At 34.6% G+C, this 23,563-nt stretch overlaps 2 protein-coding genes and 1 non-coding gene across 6 annotated transcripts; 2 read left to right on the top strand and 1 right to left on the bottom strand.

Moving 5' to 3' along the window:
* Positions 1 to 1,009: 1,009 nt before the first annotated feature.
* On the top strand, positions 1,010 to 15,455 carry LOC142609669 (ubiquitin C-terminal hydrolase 12). Of its 2 annotated transcripts, none has more exons than XM_075781325.1 (32): positions 1,010 to 1,208; positions 1,539 to 1,605; positions 1,815 to 1,965; positions 2,079 to 2,236; positions 3,063 to 3,328; positions 3,419 to 3,637; positions 3,715 to 3,823; positions 3,919 to 4,034; positions 4,792 to 4,890; positions 5,232 to 5,341; positions 6,567 to 6,641; positions 6,865 to 6,943; positions 7,058 to 7,204; positions 7,311 to 7,391; positions 7,498 to 7,617; positions 7,885 to 8,007; positions 9,141 to 9,218; positions 9,360 to 9,448; positions 9,545 to 9,653; positions 9,774 to 9,842; positions 9,955 to 10,065; positions 12,327 to 12,382; positions 12,488 to 12,665; positions 12,756 to 12,857; positions 12,969 to 13,040; positions 13,400 to 13,465; positions 13,601 to 13,666; positions 13,879 to 13,965; positions 14,095 to 14,211; positions 14,369 to 14,443; positions 14,591 to 14,677; positions 14,934 to 15,455. In XM_075781325.1, the coding sequence occupies exons 1-32, from the start codon at positions 1,179 to 1,181 to the stop codon at positions 14,973 to 14,975; spliced, it is 3,354 nt and encodes a 1,117-aa protein (XP_075637440.1). In that variant the 5' UTR covers positions 1,010 to 1,178; the 3' UTR covers positions 14,976 to 15,455. The 2 variants fall into 2 exon arrangements, with proteins under 2 accessions (XP_075637440.1, XP_075637441.1); XM_075781326.1 differs by having other exon boundaries at positions 1,047 to 1,208; positions 1,818 to 1,965.
* A 1,161-nt stretch (positions 15,456 to 16,616) lies between these two features.
* Positions 16,617 to 20,903, bottom strand: LOC142611004 (uncharacterized). Of its 3 annotated transcripts, none has more exons than XM_075782996.1 (8): positions 20,665 to 20,903; positions 20,380 to 20,580; positions 20,100 to 20,262; positions 19,799 to 19,869; positions 19,581 to 19,631; positions 19,381 to 19,493; positions 17,321 to 17,426; positions 16,617 to 16,920 (listed from the first exon to the last, which is right to left on the bottom strand). In XM_075782996.1, the coding sequence occupies exons 1-8, from the start codon at positions 20,774 to 20,776 to the stop codon at positions 16,826 to 16,828; spliced, it is 912 nt and encodes a 303-aa protein (XP_075639111.1). In that variant the 5' UTR covers positions 20,777 to 20,903; the 3' UTR covers positions 16,617 to 16,825. The 3 variants fall into 3 exon arrangements, with proteins under 3 accessions (XP_075639111.1, XP_075639110.1, XP_075639109.1); XM_075782995.1 differs by having other exon boundaries at positions 19,441 to 19,493; positions 20,665 to 20,882; XM_075782994.1 differs by having other exon boundaries at positions 20,100 to 20,259; positions 20,665 to 20,882.
* Positions 20,904 to 20,995: 92 nt separating this feature from the next.
* Positions 20,996 to 21,068, top strand: TRNAR-CCU (transfer RNA arginine (anticodon CCU)). Its single transcript has one exon. It is a non-coding gene; the product is annotated as a tRNA-Arg (tRNA).
* Positions 21,069 to 23,563: the final 2,495 nt, after the last annotated feature.

The following is a 23,563-nucleotide window of genomic DNA, read 5'->3' as shown; positions in this document are numbered from 1 at the left end:
TTATCTTGAAATAAAATTTTATGATAGATATATATCATAAAAGGAATCTTAATTTGTTTTATAGTTTGGCACAAAGACCAATATATCTCATAAAAAAATTGAGTAAGATTTACTTCTAGTACTTTTTAAAAATGAATATTTTTTTATTTTAATGAGAGATTGCCATATTACCCACTAACTAAATAAAAGGTGGAGATTAAAATTTAAAACTCATTACCATTTACCATTGTATATTTAAAATAAAAAGATATATCTAATTAAAAAAAGTACTGGAGCCCGAAGGTAAGCCAAACTCAAAAAAATTAGTACTAGTATTTTTGGCTTAATAAAAACATTTATTAAAGTCCATATTCCTCTCTTATCTTATTTTTATTTATACCAAAAGGGATCATATTCAAACTCAAAGCATAGTCACTAATGGACTCCTAAAAACTTGTTTTCTATTAGACTACTAATTTGTTTTCTTTTTTCCCTAAAAAATATCTTCTTTTTTTTATTATTGATTTTCAAAATTCAGAAAACTCCCCCTTGTAAAAACCATCTTAATCAATGATAATACAACATAGAATCCCACAAAATCCTCCTGAAGAGATTTATATAAATTATGGTTATTGATACGTAGTTTTATAGTGTCGGTTGATAGGAGGAGATCATTAACATTAAATAAATAAATAAATAAATACACAAAAAAAAAAGGTGTTTGTAGTACAAGGAAAATCATTTGCATAAAAAAACAAAAAAAATATCTAAAAACAAAAAGTAAAAGTAAAACCACAAAAAAAGAACAAATTTTATTAGGAATAGAAGACTAGCAGTACATGAATTATAGAGTCATAAAATAGTGTACACGCACGTGACCCTGAAAGGCTCCCACGTCACGAAATCTAACTACGTGTCGGAATTTCACTGGTCATTGACCATCGTCCAGGACACAGACTAACCACACGCCATCAATTTCAGAGCTCCCAAAAACACCCTCGGGTTTCCCTGAAAAACACAAACTCTACCCTTTCCAACACTCCCAAAGCCTTTTCTCTCTCTTTCTTCTCTCTCTCTCCCTCGGCACAGTCCCTCTTCTCTTCGCCAAGCCCGCTTGGCTTTTTTTCTCTCTTCTCATCACTCAATCACTCACTCACTATCTCAGATTCATCGATCCAACGGTCCAGGTTTCTCCACCAATGACCATGATGACTCCTCCGCCGTTAGATGTACATACCAACTCTCTCTCCCTCTCTGTATCTCTCTCTCTCTCTCTCTCTCTCTCTCTCTGTGTATCTCTTTCCCCTATATATATATAGCAATTATCGGCGTCACTGGTATTTGGCTCAATTTTGATATCCTAGGGTTTCCGGTTCGATTCAGAGGCATCGAAATGGCTTAGATTTTTTATTTTTTATTATTGGAAATTCACTTCGTTGAAGTTTGGTTTGCTAGGGTTTTGATTGATTCGCTAGAGTTGGGAGTTAGGTTTTTAGTTTTAGGTTGGGTTAGGTTTTTGGTTGATCAGAGCTCTGATTTGCGTATTTTTGTGGATGTAGCAAGAGGAAGACGAGATGCTCGTGCCGCATTCAGATGTAGTAGTCGAAGGCCCTCAGCCAATGGAAGGTTTTCTCTCTCTCTCACTCTCACATTCATTCAAACCCTAAATTTTCATCAAAATCTTATTTGATCCAGAATTTGTGGTCTTCTCTATGAGTTTCATTGATTCAGTGTTGTAGACTTTATAATTTGATCGGTTATGAAGTTAGGGTTTTGGATTTTTTTTTTCTTCCTTTTTTGGTGGATTTGAATTTTTATTTGTATTGATTTGATAGTAGTGGCGCAAGCGGAGCCAGCGAGTACGGTGGAGAATCAGCAAGTTGAGGATCCACCGTCTATGAAATTCACGTGGACAATTGATAATTTCACTAGGTTGAATACCAAGAAGCACTATTCGGAGGTTTTTGTCGTCGGCAGTTATAAATGGTATTTGAATTTGAATTTTGTTTGTTGTTAAAGTTATGTAAACATTGGTAGCATGCTGTTTAATTCACGCGTTGTGATTGGTATTGGACGTGCTATTGTTGTGTTTTTATCAGGAGGATACTTGTTTTTCCGAAAGGGAACAATGTGGATCATTTGTCAATGTATTTGGATGTTGCCGATTCATCCACATTGCCATATGGCTGGAGTAGATACGCTCAATTCAGCTTGGCTGTGGTTAATCAGGTTCACAGCAAGTACTCGATACGAAAGGGTGTGTTCTTTACTGTTGTTATTGTCCTTTCCTTCTGTTCAGGCTTGTGTGTTTTGTCATTTTGACATTTAAGGCAAAGGGTTTTTTGTCTGATGGAACTTGTGATTTCTCCTATCAGTGTCATGTTGTATTGTCAAATAATTATCGATCATTATGAATGTTTTTAATGTACAATTTCTTGTTCTATAATTGTGTTAGTATGCCATGTTGTTGATATGAATAGTTCCTGCAATTTATTGTTGGAACATATAACAGTAAAAATTTTGCTGTTTTTCTTTCAGCTTAAGCTTTTAGAGAAACTAGCAAAAATATTAATATGGTATTAAAACTAACCATATTGGGTTCAAGACCCATGTTTTCTGATAATCCAGAAATACATCCATGTGTACAGTATGAAGTGAGCAGCTATATACGCGTGCGCTCACATGGATGGCTCATGCTAAATGGTTTTTTTTTTTTTTAGGGATGGGGGTGTTATAGGAACATATAAATAACTAAATGATATTGCTCTCTATCAGCTTAAGCTTTTAGGTAGTTAATACATTTGTGTCCTTTTCTTTTTCTGTGCACTTTTTAATTTTTCAAGCTTAAGTGAGTTAGTGTAACCAAGAAAAGCTCTTCCTCTAAATTAGTCCAATTGTCTGGTAGATTGAATACTAAGGTTTTTTATTTTTATAATATGTAAAACATGGCCATAATTTAGACCTTCATACCTATATATATATATATATATATATATATATATTAAAAAAGGGCCATAAATTAGACCTTCATACCTATAAAAAAAAAGGCCATAATTTTAGACCTTCATGTTTGTTTTTTGCAGACACACAACATCAGTTCAATGCAAGAGAGAGTGATTGGGGTTTCACATCATTCATGCCTCTTAGTGATCTTTATGACCCTGCTAGAGGGTACCTTGTCAATGACGCATGCGTCATTGAAGCTGAGGTTGCTGTTCGCAAGGTTTTGGATTACTGGTCTTATGACTCGAAAAAGGAGACTGGTTATGTCGGACTTAAGAACCAAGGAGCAACATGTTACATGAATTCACTTCTTCAGACTCTCTACCATATTCCTTACTTTAGAAAGGTCAAAATGTGTTTCATGTTTCCCTAAGTCACTGTGAATTATGTCGATTTATATAGATGGAAATACCTTATTTTGGAATGTTGACATCAGGCTGTGTACCATATGCCAACAACTGAAAATGACATGCCCTCAGGAAGCATTCCTTTGGCGTTACAGAGTTTATTCTATAAGCTTCAATATAATGACAGCAGTGTTGCAACTAAAGAATTGACCAAGTCTTTTGGATGGGATACATATGATTCTTTTATGCAACATGATGTGCAAGAACTTAATAGAGTCCTTTGTGAAAAGCTTGAAGACAAAATGAAGGTATATGAGGTTTAACAAATTCTGCCATAAACATTTATGTTTGTTTCGCTCTTTTAATCCTTGCCCTGTTGGTCCAGGGGACTGTTGTGGAGGGGACAATACAGCAATTATTTGAAGGACACCACATGAATTACATTGAATGCATCAATGTGGACTACAAATCTACAAGAAAAGAATCATTTTATGGTATTTACTCTTGGTGCAAGTTTGAATTGTCTGGGGTTTTGAGAAATCATTTTTAGTTGCAGTGCATGATATCAAAACTTATATTTACTTTGCAGACCTCCAACTTGATGTCAAAGGCTGTCGGGATGTTTATGCTTCTTTTGACAAATATGTGGAAGTGGAACGTCTTGAGGGTGATAATAAATACCATGCTGAAGAACATGGTTTGCAGGTGAGTTACTGTTTGTTATTTGATGGGTAACCAAATGTATGAAATTTGGGTAATCACAACCTAAATATGTTGAGATGATTCATACTTTCAATTTCTAAGGCACGTATAGGAGCTCTTTTGGGAGGATCATGATAGGCCAGCAAAACCATTCTTGTTTTGTGCTGGCACTTTGAAGCAAACCATTTGAATCTAGGTTAAAGTGGTAAAATTAAAGCAAATGTTATGATTGTAAACAGATTCCTATTATCATAGATAATTCTAAGTTTAAGTGAAGTGATTTGTATTCGTGCTCAGGCTGCATGCACCTGTACTGATGCTCTCTTTCATTTCACATGAAATATGTACTACCACAACAACAACAACAACCAAGCCTTAGTCCCAAAATTTGGGGTTTACTTTGGACACACCAAGGACTTATCAGGGTTCACATGAAATTTATAAAATTTAAAATTGACCTAGAAGCAAATGAGTTTGTTTATAGTGTTGAGAGAGTACTTTTGGAAGCACAAAGAAAGGCATTATAAATTCTCTCCAAGAGTAATATATACATAGAAATTGCATGGGGTTTAATTGAACAAATGGAGTTTGGGTTTGCCTGTGGAGATAATTTTGTACTTACTCTTGTTGTGGTACATAGTCAGCATCATTCCCGTAGAATAGTTTCATAAGCCATCATTTATGTAGAATTTTTTCTTGTTTAGTAATGAACTTCTTAAATATTTTTCTCAAGGATTTTACTGATTAATGCTGATTTCAGGATGCTAAGAAGGGTGTATTGTTTATTGACTTTCCCCCAGTTCTTCAACTTCAGCTAAAGCGATTTGAATATGATTTCATGCGGGACACTATGGTTAAGGTCAGTTTCGGAAACTAATCTTACTGCTTCTTCTTGGTTTGTGCTCGCACTCCTGTCCATCTCTTCACATATTGCAGCTATCACCTTTGTCCTGTGTATAAATCTATAATTATGGGTCTGCATTAAAGATAGGTCCCTTATGGTCAGTAGTATTGTTAGTTTTTTATTTAAATAAGCACTCACTGTGTGCTTTCTTTACCTAATGGGTTGAACTTGTTTAGGTATGCCCCATGCTGGTAGTCTGTCTTACAGTGGTTAAATTATTAGTCTTATATAGCATTCAACCTTTTTTGCTGGTTAATATTTCCTTCTTTATTTACTGGATGCTTTTGGTTTTGCAGATAAATGACCGCTATGAATTTCCTCTTGAACTTGACCTTGATAGGGAGGATGGAAAATATCTGTCACCTGAAGCAGATAGGAGTGTCCGCAACCTTTACACACTTCATAGGTTTTAGTCATTTCTTTTGACTTACAAATTTGTTGTTTTCAAGAAGTTTGTATGATGTATGCCAATGACTTCATTGAACAACTTGCTGAAATGTTGTTTTTTCATTTGATCGGTGTTGGCTAGATGAATGTTTTCTGGCATGTCTGCATTCTATTGACTTCTTGTGATTTGGATAAGGCTTGCTTCTTTTAAATTTTTATTTCCCTTTTATTAAAAAAGTATATATTTTATAAAATTTCATATCTAAAGCGTCAATGAGCTAATTGGGTTAACCACATGTCTAAAGTGTTCTAGTGATGGTCATGCTTAGTTATACCGTACTGTTAATTCAACTTACTTCAATTATGTTCCATTCCTAATTAAATTGGGTTGGCTTTATGGATCCTTATCAACTAATTGGGTTAACCACATCTATGCTTTTCCATCATCCTATCTATTGTAATATTATAATCTCCGTAACTTCCCAGTTTAGCGTTATCCTTCTTCACTATTTGTATCCATATTAGTTTTAGCCTCCTTCTACCTATTTTGCTCCATCAACTTGGATTCATTCTTTCCTACCATGCATTAATCAATTTCCATTTGCACATGACCGTGCTATGCTATACTGTTCAAGGACATGTTCATTATTTGTGTGAGGCTTTGAATCTCTTCTTTGTTGAAATTATTAAGGCAAAGCCTGTTTCTTTTACTGGTCTTGTTAGATCATTGATCATTTAATGTTGATTTCTTTTTGGCTGGGATTGATGTTTGATTGGTCTCACACTCTTGGATATAGTGAAGAGCATTCTGTTGTAGATTTCATAGGTTTTCTTTTTTTTTTAGAGCCTAATTTTTTCCCCTAGTTCTAATTTCCTGTGTACTTAAGATTTCTCTTCTCAATAAAATGTGTTTTATAATTATTATTTTTTAAATCATGGATCATATAATGTTGTTTCTGCTGTCACAATTTATTGTTGTTTCAGCTTTTGTGCCAACTATTTCTTGTGACCCATACAAGTTATATTCTATTAAATGTATTTTCTTTAGTGAAAGACTTTGATTCCATTTTCTTGTTGAGTGATACATAACTGAGTGTCAATAATCAATCTCAATTTTCCCCATCTTGATTGTTAATTAGAAGCTATTTCTCATGTCTGCTTTTGCATCTGATAATTTAACTGGTATGGATTATTTACTCTTTGGATTTGCTTGCATCTTCATGTGCTCAATTCTTCTATTGCAGTGTTTTGGTCCATAGTGGTGGGGTGCATGGTGGACATTATTATGCTTTTATAAGGCCAACCCTCTCAGATCAGTGGTATGCATCCTTTAAGGAATCCATTTTCTTGCAGTCAAATTGTAATGTAATGGATTACTGTGCATGCATAAGTATTAGTAAAAAATTTCATTGAATTTTCAGTTTTTGCCTAAACAATTTGCGTGCAAAATGTTAGTGCATATTCATTTGTTTTGTTTGTACATGATTTTAATGCACAATAGGAAGAGCCTTAAATTTGTGGTGACGATATTTTGTCCTTTAGGTTCAAGTTTGATGATGAGCGGGTGACGAAGGAGGATGTGAAGAGGGCATTGGAAGAGCAGTATGGTGGTGAGGAAGAGGTATTCCTTTTTTTTCCCCTCTATAAATATTTCTAAATGCTCTTCTTCTTTTTTTTTTTATTTTTTATTCTCATCTTTTTTTCAACTGACGTTGTCTTTTATTATGTTGATCAGCTGCCACCGACCAATCCTGGCTTCAATAACACTCCCTTCAAATTTACAAAATACTCAAACGCCTATATGCTTGTATACATACGTGATAGTGATAAGGACAAAATAATATGTAATGTTGATGAGAAGGATATAGCCGAGCATCTAAGGGTAAATGCTTAGTTTTATTTGTTCACGATTTAAATGATATCGCTCCATTCTGAGAGCATCCAACTGCATGTGTGGATCTAAACTGGCTTACAATGTCTCATTTCAGATAAGGTTGAAGAAAGAACAAGAAGAGAAGGAGGACAAGAGAAGATATAAAGCACAGGCCCACTTGTATACTATCATTAAGGTTTTCTTACCTTTCTGTTCTTGTATTAAGCTAATTGTTTTACAATGACTAGCTTAGGTGTCTCTTTCTGAATCTCATGACTTATGCTATTGATTAATGAATCCAGGTTGCACGAGATGAGGACCTTTCAGATCAGATTGGAAGGGATATATATTTTGACCTCGTGGATCATGAAAAAGTTCATAATTTTCGTATTCAGAAACAGACACCCTTTAATGTTTTCAAGGTACTATAGATGTTTCTACTTTGAATGTGATTAGAAAACGGTTGAAATTAATTGTTTAAGGCAATTATTCTATTTATCTTTCTCCGAGCTTTTGTGCATTCTCTTTGTTCTTAATTATTTGACAATTGCGTTTTTTACAGGGGGTATTGGTATTTTTAAATTTAGTGAATTCTGCATTTTGTTGTTGCTTATTTGCCACTGTGCAGTACTTTTGTCATGAAACTTAGTTTTTATTTTCCCATTTTCTAATCTTGAGGTGATTCACAGGAGGACGTTGCTAAAGAGTTTGGCATACCAGTGCAATTTCAGCGATTTTGGATTTGGGCAAAGAGGCAAAACCATACTTATCGTCCCAATAGACCATTGTTACCTCAGGAGGAATCACAATCTGTAAGTGCATCTTTCTTTGCTTCTTGTGCTATGTTTTCTTTTCTAATAGTTATAACTTATAAGGGCATAGGTACTTAATATGGCTTGCTATTCTTGTAAGTTATTTAGTACCTATGGCTGTTCCATATTGACATGGGATCTAAATCTAATAAGATATTTCTACTATTAAGTTATGTGGTGTATTTGGAAGGACCAAAATGCTATGAATTGTGTGGGACGTGAAGATTCTGTTTTGGAACTGAAGCGTCAATTTTTGTCGCATGATTGGAGGGCTGCTACTAATTTTTTTTTTCTTTCTTTCTAATTTGTTGGAGTTTATTGACCTCTTGGATTTTAGAGGCTAGATTCATTTTAGGTGTTTTTTTTTTTTTTTTTGTATACATCCCACGTTTTAGGGTTGTGCCCCTTTTCATATATATATAAAAAAAGGTTGTGCCCCTTTTTGCATATTTCTTAATATGTCATTCAAAAAAAGTTGGGTGCTGGAAGATCAACAATGGTAGAGGTGAAATCATTCTGTAAAACCATCTCAAGTGTGCAAAACAACTTTCTCAGACTGCCATTTTATTTTTTGATATTTTGAGGGGGATTGTATCTATCATGTGTATCCATGAAAGTTTTCATTGTGTGCAGTAATTTTGTTAACTCTCGGTGGGGTTTTTACCAATTTTTGGTTAATTCCTTGGTTGAGTTTATCCTTTCTCTGTCCAAAAGTTTTTTTTTTTTTCCTTTCTTTCTTTCTTTTTAAATTTTTTTTAATTTATATGTTTTAGCACTTAAAAAACTCTTATTATTTGTGATTAGTAATTAATTTTTTTAAGAACTTTTCTTTTTTCTGAGTATATTTTGAATTTTGTTCAGTTAATATATTATAAATGCATCTAAATTTGATTTAATTATGGGTGGCACATAAACACGCACATACATCTGACACTTTTAGTTTATGTTTAGATTAATCCTCTCTCAATTAACCACCGTGTCCTCAGTATTCTTGTCAAGGGTTATGCTGGATTCTTGTATTCTGTCATGACTCATCATATGCTCAATACTATGTAAAAAGTGCATGTTTTTATGTCTGCATAACTGGGTAAATTTGTATTGTGATGCTAATGATAACCATTTGCTGGTTGTAGGTTGGGCAGTTGAGGGAGGTTTCAAATAAGACACATAATGCAGAACTAAAGTTGTTTTTGGAAGTGGAGATTGGTCTGGTAATGCTGTTTTTATGATACAGGGAGTTTACCCTGTCATTGTTTACCTGTGTATTTGAACAGCCATTGAAATTACAATGCTACAGTAAATATTACAAATAATTCTTCTACACTTTTGCTAATTCAAATATGGTATTTCAGGATCTACGTCCTATTCCTCCTCCTGAGAAAACTAAAGAAGACATTCTTCTTTTCTTCAAGTTTTATGACCCTGAGAAAGGAGAACTACGGTATATAGTGATTTCTTCCATTTTACTGTGTTTTTGATTGTTTGGGAGTTTATTCTTTTAATGCTTTGTGACACCAAATTTCTTTCATGGTGCTAGATATGTTGGTAGGTTCTTTGTGAAGAGTTCTGGTAAGCCCATAGAAATACTAGAAAAACTTAACCAAATGGCTGGCTTTGCCCCTGATGAGGAGATAGAGCTTTACGAGGTTTGTATCCCAAAAAATTATTTTTTCAGCATGTTTCATCCTATTTTTTCGTGCTCTATGGTTAATCACGTTGTTCAAATTAAAATTCTTAGTCAATATATTTTATAAATTGTGGTTCAGGAAATAAAGTTTGACCCTTGTGTCATGTGCGAGCACCTTGATAAGAGGACCTCATTTCGATTAAGTCAGGTAGACCGCATGTCTGGATATATATATATATATATATATATATATATATATATATATATTGATTGTAAAATGGCATTTGGAGTAGTAATTTACCTCGTTACTTTTTTTCTAGATTGAAGATGGGGACATTATTTGCTTCCAGAAATCTGCTCCACTTGAAAGTGAAGAAGAATGCCGATACCCAGATGTTCCATCATTTTTGGAATATGTGCATAATCGCCAGGTCAATCTGCCAAAAATTTTAAAACTTGATTACTGATATTTATAAAGTTTGTTAGCTTCTTGTAGTTTCTAGGACATTGTGATGCAGCAATGGAAGAAAGGTCAAGTTGTTGTCAGTTTTGGCAACTTAGAGCTTTCATTTGTGGAGCTTTCATGCGATGTCCAAATGAAGGAAGATGTACATGGTTTTGACTTTTGGAGGTCATATCACCAGTGTCTTAGGGTTAAAACATGTACATTTGTTAATATTAGTCATTAGTTTAAGAGTTATGATTGTTTTTATGTGCAGGGGTAGAATCGGGATTTATTTTGTCTTTCATGTCAAGTTTAGAGTTTTCAAGGGCTTGCTAGTAGTCATATGTGTTATTTCTTGGGTCCTACCTCTAGTTGAACAAGAGTCAATGGCTATAAGTACCTTTGTAATCTTCATATTTTGATTAATAGATATCGAGTATTTTGGTTATTGAAGGCATGTGTTCCTTTGTTTTATTCTTCTCTCTTTCCCTTTTTTTCTTTGGCTCTCTTCCTCTGTTACTGTTCATGTGCAATGTTCACTGCCCTCTGTCTGATTATTATCTCCTTTGCAACTCTTCACAAGCCTATAACCAATTAAATCCCTATCCCTTAGACTTTAAAACCCTACATATTATTCCTAACTATTAATTGTCAATAGCCTTTCAAATCATAAAATCTATTCCTGCTGTTGTCAAGACTTCCAACAAACATAATTTCCAGAATGTTGCAAATTTTAACCATCAAAATCATGTGCATTTCTAAATATAAATAATCTTTCAATCATAAATCCCTTATGGAATCATATGCATCCATCATAGGAGCAATTGTAGGCAGTTTTCCTAATTTGTCCCATGAAAATTTGGTATGAGACAAGCAAGGCTCTCTTACTCTAATCCTTAAACCCTATGTTTGGATTGAGGGAGATAATTCTAGCCACCTCCCCTATACTCTTCCTCCATCCAAATATACCAAAATTCTCCCTAGGAACACCATGCTTTTAAACAAGAAATATTTGATCAAAAGATGAGGTCTACGATTAAAAGGTAAATCTTACTGCTTAATTGATCTGGACCACCCCTTCATGGCTCCATCTAGGATAACAATAAAGCAGCTAAATAAAAGAAAATAAAGGTAGGATAATATATCCTTTCATCTGAAATTAAATACAGTAGCCATGCTGTAGTCCCGAATTTTTATATCCAAAAGTAAATAACCTAAATTACATTCAATAACATGCTTGTTGTAAAAATAAGCTGTCCTTGTTGATGTGCAGAGAATTATCAATCCAATTTGAATTTGCCTATGTATGTCATTTGGTATATGTTAAAACAAAAGTATATGATAAAATTGATATAATTCCTTAAAAGTATCAATGATTCAATTGCTGTTAGGTATTTTGTCTTTTAGAGCCATTGACGAGGGAATTTCAGCTGGTCTATAAGGTTGTAGTTACTCTTGTAGGGAAAAGAAATGTTGTTAATACTATTTAGTGAGAATAGAAGTTTATTCAACTATCATGCAGTTTAGGTGGAACTGGATCAAGCATTACTGTTTGGCCTCCCTGCCGTGGTCATCCTTGCTGGAATCTAGCAGATAAATGTTAGAAATGGTAGTCTGGATGAACTAGATTTTGTATTTTTATTGTGGATCCAATATTTTTAAAGATCCATGTATCCTTAATGGGCTAGAAGATTTGTTGTAAGAGTAGCAATTCTGCTATAATTATTATATTTTTGAGAAATAAGGACTTTGTTGATGGAAAATAGGTATGCAGGGTTGTATCGAATTAAATGTAAAGTTCAAAAGAACAAGAAAATCTGAAAGGAAGATAATAGTTTCTGGATTATGCATAAGGCAAAGCGTAGCAGTACTTAAAACTTTACTACAGTTTTGATTACTGGACCTCCCTTTCCAGCGTGCAATCATTTCAAGTCTTAGTCATCACTTTATAAACCAAATAAAAAAGAAAATGAAAAAGAGAGAAAGCACTTGTGACCATTAAATCTTGTCACTGTACAGTGCAATTAATATGCATCTTCTTTCCAGTCCTCTGGTTTTTGTAGATCTCAAATCAGTAAACATGCTACGGTCGTTTATTGAAATATTTGTAATTGTTTGCTAGGCATGGTTGTGACCCCCCTTGTCCACTTTAGAAATTTAAGTGGTCCTGTCAAATGTAAATTTTGAAATATTTTGTTATTATGCCAAGGCATCAATTTTACGTCTTTATGATGTGATGCTTAATAGGTTGTTCGTTTTCGATCTTTGGAGAGACCGAAGGAGGATGATTTTTGTCTAGAGTTGTAAGTATTTCCATCTGATACAATTATTCTGTGCAGTAGGAACATCATCACTAGTGTTTTTTGATTTTATTACCTATTTCGTTTTTTTTGTTTTTGTTTTCTTAGGTCAAAGGTACACAGTTATGATGATGTTGTGGAGAGAGTGGCACGACGAATTGGTTTGGATGATCCTTCAAAAATAAGACTCACATCTCACAACTGCTACTCTCAGCAACCCAAGCCCCAACCTATTAAATATCGGGGAGCAGAACATTTATCAGATATGCTAGTCCATTACAATCAGGTGTGGTGTCTGTCACGTGGCTTGAGTTCTTGAAATGTTCTTTTACTCTTATTGGCGGGTGTAAATTATTCTTGTTTTTCCATTTGGCAGACCTCAGATATATTGTACTATGAAGTCTTGGACATCCCCCTGCCTGAATTGCAAGGTCTTAAAAATCTGAAAGTTGCTTTTCATCATGCTACAAAGGATGAAGTGCGTCTGAAATCTATAACCATCACCCCTTCCTTGTATATGTGTGTGTGTGTTTATGGATCATGCTTATATATCTGATTCTCCTTGTAATCTTGTTTAAATTGTTTTCAGGTGGTAATACACAACATCAGATTGCCTAAACAGAGCACTGTTGGAGATGTGATTAATGTATTAAAAACGAAGGTAAGTTTTTGCTATAATTGATGAATTCATGCTTTGTGTTTATTCTTTTATGGTCCGTTTGGATTGAGGGGGAGGAAGGGGGAGTAGAGTAGATTTAGCACAAAATTAGCTTATTTTTAGCCAACACTACTCTACCCCTCCACTCCCCCTCCTTCTCCATTCCATCCAAACAGGCCATTAAGGTTCTTTTCCCTCTTTCTATTTTAGTAAAAAGAGTCTCAAGGAATTTACTATTCATAACTTGCAGCTTTGCAATTTGCACCCTTCAATTATATATTGCAATTTACTTCATGTTCCTATGTCAAATCTTTTATAGTTCCAATATGATTAATATTCTCCTCTATGGTCACTTGAAACAGGTAGAGTTGTCTCATCCAAATGCTGAACTTAGACTACTTGAGGTTTTCTATCACAAGATCTATAAGGTAATGACTATCAATTCATTGTTGAAATAGCAGCGTGTGTTGCCTGCATCTGAAACTTCTTCATTCTCTAAAATATTAATGTTAGTTATGTTGTACACTGTATGTGCCCATTATTTTTCTCTCTGCTGCTTGCAGATCTTTCCACCCCATGAAAAAATTGAGAATATAAATGACCAATACTGGACATTGCGTGCAGAGGAGGCAAGTTTTATCTAAGTTCTATTTTTGGAATGTACTCATTAGTTTTTATCTATTTATTATGTTTTACCTATTCCCTCTTATTTGGGGGAACAGTTGATAGATTCTCTGCTAGTTGAATAGTTAGGGTTTTGGTTCTTAATATTCAGCATACATAGTTGCCAGTGGTTTAGAATTGAGGCTGATCATGATCATGTGTACTTATTGAGTTTCAGATTCCAGAAGAGGAGAAAAACCTTGGGCCCCATGATCGTTTGATTCACGTTTATCACTTCACGAAAGATACTGCGCAAAACCAAATGGTATTGCAATTCGGATTGTTGGTTCATATCCCTATTACATTTTTTCAAGATGTTTTATTATTTAAGTGAAAAATGGCAATTGGTTGCATGGAAAATTTCAAGGATCTTATTTTATGTTTCTTGCAACAGCAAGTACAAAATTTTGGGGAACCCTTTTTCTTGGTCATACATGAAGGTGAGACTTTAGAGGAAGTTAAAGTGCGCGTCCAAAAGAAATTGCAGGTTCCAGATGAAGAGTTTTCAAAGGTACTGATTTTATGCTGCTTGGAAGCTTGCAAATTTGTATAGTATATTAATATCATTGAAACTTGGTATTGCTTTCTTTCTGTACCATAGTTACATATCTAGCTGAAAACTGATCCTTTGTTATTATTATTTGCTTTTGATCCTTTTGGTTGTTCAGTGGAAGTTTGCCTTTTTGTCAATGGGTCGCCCAGAGTACCTGCAAGACTCTGACATTGTATCTAACCGTTTTCAGGTGTGTCTATGTTTACTTGTAAACACTAGGTGATGAGCACCAGTGCGACTGTTTTTTATTGGTCTTGTTTTGGCTCAGCATATAAATTGATTGCTTTGATTTATTTATTTATTTTAACAAGTGAATGTGTTAATATGTTTTCCTCAGAGAAGAGATGTTTATGGTGCTTGGGAGCAGTACCTTGGATTGGAGCATTCTGATAATACCCCAAAGAGGGCTTATGCAGTACACCAGGTAAGATGCCTCCATACTGAAGTTCATACATGGTGTCACCTTTGTAGAATTTGCACCACTAACAAAAGTCGATGCTGAACTATTTAGCAAGAACTGCTTTTGATATGGTCCACTTATGTGTTGCAAGCCATTTGGCTCACTTACCTTTGCATCTTTTACTGAAAAGCTTAGAGCCCTGTGCTTATGCTAGACTATGGTCAGGTTCACATGGAGATCTCTATATATCTCCTCACTAATTTGCCTCAAAATTTTGCAGAACCGTCACACATTTGAGAAGCCAGTTAAAATATACAACTAGGTTAGAGCTGATGATCCTTCACCAGCACATTAGCTATACTGAGTATCCTTCAATGTCTCACCTTGGTTACGTGGAAATGGAGGGATCAGAACAAGTTTTTCAGTTGAAGAATACAAGTGAAGCTAGCGATCAGAACAAGTTTTTCGGTTGAAGGATACAAGTGAAGCTCACATTGAGTTCCGTAAGATTTGATTATTGATTTTTAGGCTGTATTATTCTTTCTCCGATGTGGGTGGCAAAGGGGAGAGGTTTTCCCTTGATTTAGTGTATTTATAATGTTAAACGCACCCTGCTTTTGCTCTGCCCTTCTTTCTTTTTCTTTTCTTAATTAATTAAGTTAACCTCTTTGGTTTGAGGTTGGTGGCTTTTCCACATACAGCTCTAGTGTAACTTAGCAGTACATAAGAAGATTTTGACAAAAGGGATATGTATATTGCGTACAGTTGGCTTTATTTGATTTTTTTTTTTTTTTTGTCCTTATCCATTTTTCTTCCTCCCTTACTGGTTTTTTATTTTATTTTACCGCTTTTTTCTGTTGGGGATGGGTTTGTAAAATCGTTGGTTAAATCCACCTGTATGGTCCTAGGAATGTGTAAAATAAATATACTGCTAATCAATCCTCTTCCATTTGATCTATAAATTATCCCTTTTATTTTCGAACACATATTGTGTCCACTTCTTTTAATCCATTAGACTATTATTACTATTAAGAGAATAACTCTCTTAGTTTTCTTTTTTCTATTCTCTGAAAAATACATCTCCACAACTCCGCATGCAACTCAGCCTCTTCAAAAAATGAAAAACCAGGGATTTTGAGTACGAGACAAATTCGACTCCCACGTTCTAAAATTTTGGACAATGTTAAGGTCTTTGTCCAAAGCCTTTCTGTCTGCAAAGGAACTTCTCCTGTTTTTGGTTTTATAAGCTATAATAGAATTTTAACTTAATCGTTCACATTAATTAATTTTTGCTGTAGGCAGAATTCAAACCCTGAGCTAGTGGTTTGAATCAGTTGATGAAATCATTTGACGTGTTGAGGACGTTGAAGGAGGGATTTGATGGAGATTGAGCTATTATGTTGCCAGTGGTTTGGTAGAAACGTTTGTAACACAAATTTACCATGAGTTACTCTGCCTTTTTTTTTTAATTAATTCAAGTTTCTTCCGTTCTAGAAAAGAAAAGAAAAAAAAATTGATAAAAGAGAAACCACATTGATATCCATCTACCCAGCAATTCCTCCATTGACTTCACAGTGGGCTACCACCAAACGGGCCCAAGTCTCTTTAAGAAATTGTCTCAAATTTGAAATATCGCTTCCGCAATATTGGGGAAAAAAGAAAGAAAGTTGATGCTCTCTGACCCATTGATGCAGAACCCTAATCATCTCAAGATAAACTCTAGAGAGAGACCCAAATGCTTACCCAAATTTACATGTTTAAGTGTCACCTTGTGATTGGTACACTTAAATTAGCTTTTTCAGTGAGTACTAGCGGTGATTCATGTGTAAGTATTGTAGTCTAATCACATATTGACAAGCAATGATCTCAGTTTTTTTTTTTTTTTTTTCACATGCACAAGCCTCCCTCTATAGGGAGGAATTTTGTCCCGTTCATGGGACCCCCTCAAGCCTTAAAACACGAGTGGACAATGAACATTTGATTGAACATTAACAGCAAGGGTGAAAGAAAGAAAAAAAATTAAAACATATTTCTTTTCAGTCATTGATTTTTCAAGTTACAAACTGAAAATATGTGCTTTAATATACTATGTGATGCCCACCTAATGGCCATATCAATAACCAGTAAGGCAACAAGATGTTTGAGTACAATTTTTCTACTGCATTATGTTGTCTATAAAACTCGATAGGATATTGATCCATCAATAGTCTCAACAACTAACCGATTCAAGCGTACAAGTAGCAGCAAATAAGATCTTGCTTTATGACCTGAAACAGAGCAGAAGCGTGTCATTAATCTTTCATAAAAAAGTAGAGCTCTACGTAGAATTAATCATAACAGTTCCTTTGCAGATTAGTATTCAAGGCCTTAAGAAGTGTATTCACAATGCTTTCCCACATGGAAAGATGCATTCTTATTCAGGAATTTTGCAGAATGGCAATGAAAGCTGAATCAGACTCAGCTGCCTGTGACCAGCAGTAATCCCGGCCAGGTCATTTAGGTAACTAAAAGATAGTAAATGGAGTTCTCTGTCTATACAAAAAGGCAGAGGCATTTATAAACTAGCAGCATTTTGAATATATCTCCAGAATGCATTAACATTGCAGTTTTTCTTACTAAACCAGAGGGATCTATGGAGCAGAAAGAAAATGAAAGAAGGGACATTACCCAATCCCAATGATGAAATTTCATCTTGGTGGAAATAGTTGCATCCATTTGTTTTCTCTTTCTTGATCAGGCTTGAATTGATCTTCTCAATAGCATCAAGCAGCTCCTGCAAGGTGAAATTCAGCAAAACAACATTGACCAAATCTAATTATAAAAGTTCTAACCAAACTGGCTACCAAACAGCATATATTGATAAGAAAGTAAGCCTTCACAACAAAATAGCACCAATTACAGATATCATCCATGTGGTATACCCTTAAAACATGGAGCTACCTTGTGTTTTATTTTGTGACACTTACCTCCCTTCTAGTTTGTTTTATCAGGCACTTACCTCCCTTGGGTTTTGTTTTTTTATTTATTTTAAAGTGCACTATTTCCCATGACTATCCCATTGCATCATTGTTCTTCCCTAATAATGTTATTCACTGGAAGCCACTAACTCCACTAACTCACAAATGGAGCAATTGGAGAACAGAATTCCATCAAAATATGCATAAAAAGTACCACGCATATTTATGCTGTAAAAGACCCATTTAGGCACTACAACTGCCATTCACTAGCTTGTTTAGTGAAAATTATGAGGGCAAGGTGGGAGAGAGCTGATCAACTTCAGAAAAGACCTAGTCATCCACACATTGTATAAATGATGTCCTTTAAATGAAGTCTCACATTTTGGGTCCATTTATAAGTAATTAGAATTTCAGCAGGCCCATGGTCCGATCAGCTAAACCATGAAGCAAGTAAATTGAATCAACTACATGTGTAACAACATTTGCTACATGTCTTGAGGATAAAATTAAATAGCCAGCCATTATTCTCGCTTTGGAATTCAAAGTCTCAACTATTACCATAGGTGAGATTGCAACCCACTAGACTGTGTTAAGATTGTCAGTTACTTTTCTTTTGTTTCATACTTATGACTTTTATAATGATATTTCAATCTCTGTGTTATTTATTTCGTCATTCTAAGAACTCTTCTAGAAGATAAATTAAGTGAAATCAAGAATTAACTCAGATGCATGATTTTTATACACAGCCTCTTGCTTAAACCAGCAGTTCAACAACTGACTTATAGTGGGTGAATTAGTTCACCAAATCATTGTTTGGGTGAATGCCTAATACAGTTCTCATAACTATGCATATTTGCTGCAAAGTTCTTTTAGAAAAAATCAGTAGCCTTGATGGCCTAAAAAGAACCAAGTCTAGTCCCATACACCTTGAAGTATGGGTATATAACAGAACATGAAAGAAAACAATGAACCCATGCTTCATCCGGCTGAGTAACTGCTCTAGCTATTTGCATTAAACTGTAGAATCATCACCATAACAATTAGAGAAAGGAGGTAAATGCTTAAATGACAGAAAGACGTCTAGTCAAAATTGTGTACTTTCTCTTCTCCACTGCTCTTTTATTTTTGTGGCTGTTAAGAATCTAATAGTCATCTTGACTGGGCTCAGGTCTGGAGAAATCAAGTTTAAGCGGGCATCAAAGGAATTACAACTCACAAATTTAAATGGGTAGCCTTTCATGTTAGAAGTTCTTAAAAGTCAAATGTAAGTCCATTAAGAATGACTATTCATAGCAGCATTATAAGCCAAAACAATGCAATGTAACATACCATACACTCAAAGGAAATGTATTACTACCACAGTAATTAGGCCTTAGTGATTCACAATTTGTCTAAATCTATGAGTATGATGAGTCAAAGAGCTTCCCAACTTTTTTTGGCAGGTTGAAACGAAAACCTCCCAAGTAAAAACAAGAACTGTCTTGTTTAATTGCGGGGGGGGGGGGGGGGGACAACCCGGTGACCACAAGATGCGAAGGGAATACAAAATCTATGAACATAATAAGCATTAAGTTCAATTAACAGCCCTTAAAGGTTTTTTTTTTTTTTTCTTATTAAGTTGTTGCGACTTACTCGCACTACCAAATATAAGAACTACACATCTGCCTTTAATTAATATCTTATAACCCCTCAATCACAACACATCCATTTTAAATCAAATACGCATATATAAGAAAGGTAAAATCAATAAGTATAAGGAGAAATTTGTACCTCCCACGGCGCTAGACCTTTCAGATAGGAAGGAAGACTCTCATAATCATCATTTGATACCTTTATTAAAGGCTTTTGAACTTCAATCGACTTAAATTTTTCCTCATGTTGCCCTGCATTTCAAATCAAGAAATCAGATTTTGGCATTTCTACAGTCATATGCTTTTTAATTACCAACAAAGAAAGGCAGCCTCAATTACCAAAATCTAAGTGTTTTCTATGATCAGATACATCATCAATCTGACCAGTAGCTGCACGAGAGAGAATGCAGTATTAGTAGTATAAGGAACAGATAGAAAAGCAGCAGCTACTTCCTATAATTTAAGTTAACCATAATAAACGCACAGAGCCAGATACGACCAATCAAAACTGCAATCAATTCAAACAAAGCAACAATTAGCAATTGTTGTTGACTAACCTTCAGATGCTAAAGTGGCGAGGCAAGCGTCAGAAAGCCCAAGCCTTTTCAAACTGAGTGAGTCATCCAATCTAAAGAATATTAAGAAACAACACAAATCTATCAATTAAGCCGAGTACATGCTCGGCCTAGTTGAGTCGAGTACCTATTTTGCTTTCATAAACCATTGTTCTTCCTCAAGAAAAAAGAAAAAAGAAAAAAAAAAAAATCGGCAATCAAATGTAGAATTAAGCAATTCATCGAAATTATTGTGAAATTCAAGACTTGTAACAGAAAAATTGAAGCATAAGCAAAAGGATACAATGCATCTTCTTCCAAACTCTTCACTATAGAACTGGTCATAGAGTCCGGTCTACAATAAGAATACAATGAATCCAATCCATCCTTCGAATCCGAAACCTTCATTTCCAAACCATGCGGTGTTGATATACTACGAACCTCATCTTCATCATCAATCTCAACTTCTACGGCAAAAGAAAGTAACAAAATCAACATTGGCAATATGCTTTGTATAAATTATTTGTCAGAAACTAAAAAACAAACAGGAATTGAGCGTGAAATTGAATTGAATTGAATTGTACCGGGATTGTATCCAAAGTCCTTGAGGCGAAGTTCGAGATCGGTGAGATCGGACTGGTTCTTCTTGTAGACCTCATTGCAGTGGCCTAAGAGCTCTTCGAAAGAGACGGTGGCGAAAGTCATGGAATCGAGGAGGTTGAGATCGTCGGTTGCGATCGATACGCGGCGATTGAGGGAATGTATGAAGGTCGAAGAAGCCGAATCTGTGACATGGTATAGTATATAAAAAAAAAAAAAAAAGGGCAGAGAAAACAGAAACGAAGAAAAATGAAAGAAAAGGGAGAGACCGAGAGGAATGGGACGGCGATCGATGGATTGCTTGAGAGCGTCGCAACTGGACTCGACGTGGTTGCAGAATGAACTTAAGCTTCCACAAAAGCTTCGGATCGACTCCTCCATTCTCTCTCGAGAGCCAAATCTTTGGAATTCAGAATTCGGAGTATCGAATTGTATGGGAATGGGACGCTTTTTTTTGGCAGTTTGAAATGCTACGTTAGGATTATGAGCGGGAATTGCAGCGTCATATAGTGAACTTTTCGATCGACTTCTACTGAAATCCACTTTTAAGTGGGTTTTATGTATATATATAATAATAAATATAATTTAAACGATAAGAAAGCGTCTGTAGCTCAGTGGATAGAGCGTCTGTTTCCTAAGCAGAAAGTCGTAGGTTCGACCCCTACCTGACGCGCATTCTCTATATTTTGGTTCCCTCAAATTTTTTTTTTTTTTTTTTCTATTTGCTAGTGAAGACCACTTTTTTTTTTTTTTTTTTCCTGATAGATTGTTAGTGAAGATCAAAAACTAAAGAACCTTCATTTTTCTATCTTACTAATTTTTTTGGGCAGGAAGTAAGGAAGCATTTCCCAACCCAGAGGTGTTTCTAATTTCCTGTAAATCAAATTGAAGTAAAGCAAGCGACCAAGTGCTTTTTATTTTATTTTATTTTATTTTATTTGTATTTAACTTGAAAAAAAAAAAAAAAAAAAAGGGTGAAGACGACTAATATTGTCGAGCAGCATGCGTTGAAGAGTTAGACTGATAATATTTTAGCTACTCCCAAGTACGGGTGTGTACGAGTGTTCGTGGTGTGGTGCGATGCAGATTTAGACCATTTTTAACACTGTACTTTGCGGTGCGATTTAGCTAAAATTATAGTTATACCGTGTTTTATTTTTGTGATCACATGTGCGGTGTAGTACGGTTTAGAGTTTAGTCAAAACCATAACCGCACCGCACCTCATTTTTATGGCCACATGTGCGGTGTTATGTATAAGATGCAGTTTGAACATATTGAAGTCAGTATATTTTTCAAATTTTGAGTTTTTCTTACCCAGCACAAAACTAATTTTTCCCTTTATTTTTGGCCAAGTTTTAAACTATTAAACTAGTTTTTCTTTATTTTGGACTGGCTTTCCTAGTCAACACTTGCTAGGGTTATCAAACTTTTTTTTTTTTGAAAACTATGATTATTAAACTATTAATATTATATTTAATATTAAAAATAAATAAATAAATTAATCTATAGAGAGTGTATGGTGCAGTTATGCCATTTTGGTACGGTTTTTGTGGTTTGGTGAATACCCCTATTCCCAAATGACCTAATTTCCCTGAGGCAAAGAAATGTCTACAAGCACAATTAGACTTAGGAGAAAACAGGTCATTCAATACACCAATGGCCTCATTAACTGTGTACAGCTTCATCTCTAATTCAAACCATAATAGTCTAAGAAAAATATCAACCATTTGTTGATAAGCATTTTCTACAAGCCTAAGTAGGTAAAGTCCGACTTTTTTATGGGTCTAATTCACGAATCATAATTTATTTTTTTCTTTTAGACATGCCCCAAGCCCATGTAACATAAGGAGAACGTGAGGGAGTGGTTTGAAAGGTACAAGTAGACTTTTTTAAGACCTTTTGTATGAGCCCAAATCATGCATGTTGTAAAGTGAGCTGGGGACACTTACAATACTTAAGGCTCATGGAAAGGGTCTAGCACCCAAAATTTTCGCCCAATTGGAGGTTTCTAGCTCCTATTGTATGTGGTTGAACATTCTAACCTAGCCCATTTTAGCCTTTAAGGTCTGTTTGGTTGGAGGAGTGGAAAAGTAAGAGGATAAAAAATTAGTAGGAAGATAGAAAGATTTAGTTTTCCCTCATGTGTATTTGGTTGGAAAAGTGGCAGGAAGAGTGGAAGGGTGGAAAAGTGGGAGGAATGAAAACTCTTGTTTGGTTGAAGATAAAAGTGGGTGGATAGAAAATGTAGTTTATATAAATTGACTATTATGTCCTTGTTACATAATATGTAAGAAATAAATTTATTTGTACTCATTAAATAATACAAAAATTAACACATCATACATATAAATTTATATTATTTTTCTTTATTATTATATATAATACAATCTAATATATATATATATATATATATATATATATATATATTGCTGAAAAAAAAAATAGGCAACAAAAACATGGGCAACAAATTTCCACTATTTAACTAGATTTTAATACATTCTTCACCTGGGCATCAAAACATATTATTCAATAAATATTTAGATTTTTTGGAAAAAAAAACACACTATTCAACGAATATTTACATATTCTTCACCTCTTTCGAAATAAATTTATCAACAAATATATATATAGACACACATTCTTCCACGAGGTGGCCAAAGCAATCATGTTAAACATGAAATGATATTAATTACACTCATTCATAGCACAGTGCAAGTCAAAATATTACATTATCTTCTGAGTTTTCTATCTGCATTTTCAATAAAAATAAAAAGAGCACAAAGTTCAGATATAGAAGGAAAAAAATCTGGAAAAAAAAAAAAACTCTAGGAATAAAAAGAAAAGCAAAAAAGGTGTAGAAGGTCATACTTGTCTCGGTTGGAGAAGGAAAAAAAAAAGGCAAATAATGAGAAAACAAAAGAGAGAATGTCGATAAGGAGGAGGGAAAAAAGGAACGTCATACATGGTTCTCAGCTGGAGAAGACAAAAAAAAAAAAATTTAATAACAAAAGAAGATAATGACAACAAGGGAAAAGAGAGAGAGAGAGAGAGAAGGGTGATACCTGATTTTGGTTGGAGAGAAAATGAGTTGGTGTGTTGTTTGGTAAGGAGAGGGGGAAAGAAAATTTTTGTGTAGGGCCCACACAAAACTTGTCTCTTCAAAATGG

Source organism: Castanea sativa, chromosome 9 (assembly GCF_040712315.1).
Source record: "Castanea sativa cultivar Marrone di Chiusa Pesio chromosome 9, ASM4071231v1".
Taxonomy (NCBI): domain Eukaryota; kingdom Viridiplantae; phylum Streptophyta; class Magnoliopsida; order Fagales; family Fagaceae; genus Castanea; species Castanea sativa.
This window is presented reverse-complemented; position numbering and strand designations above follow the sequence as displayed.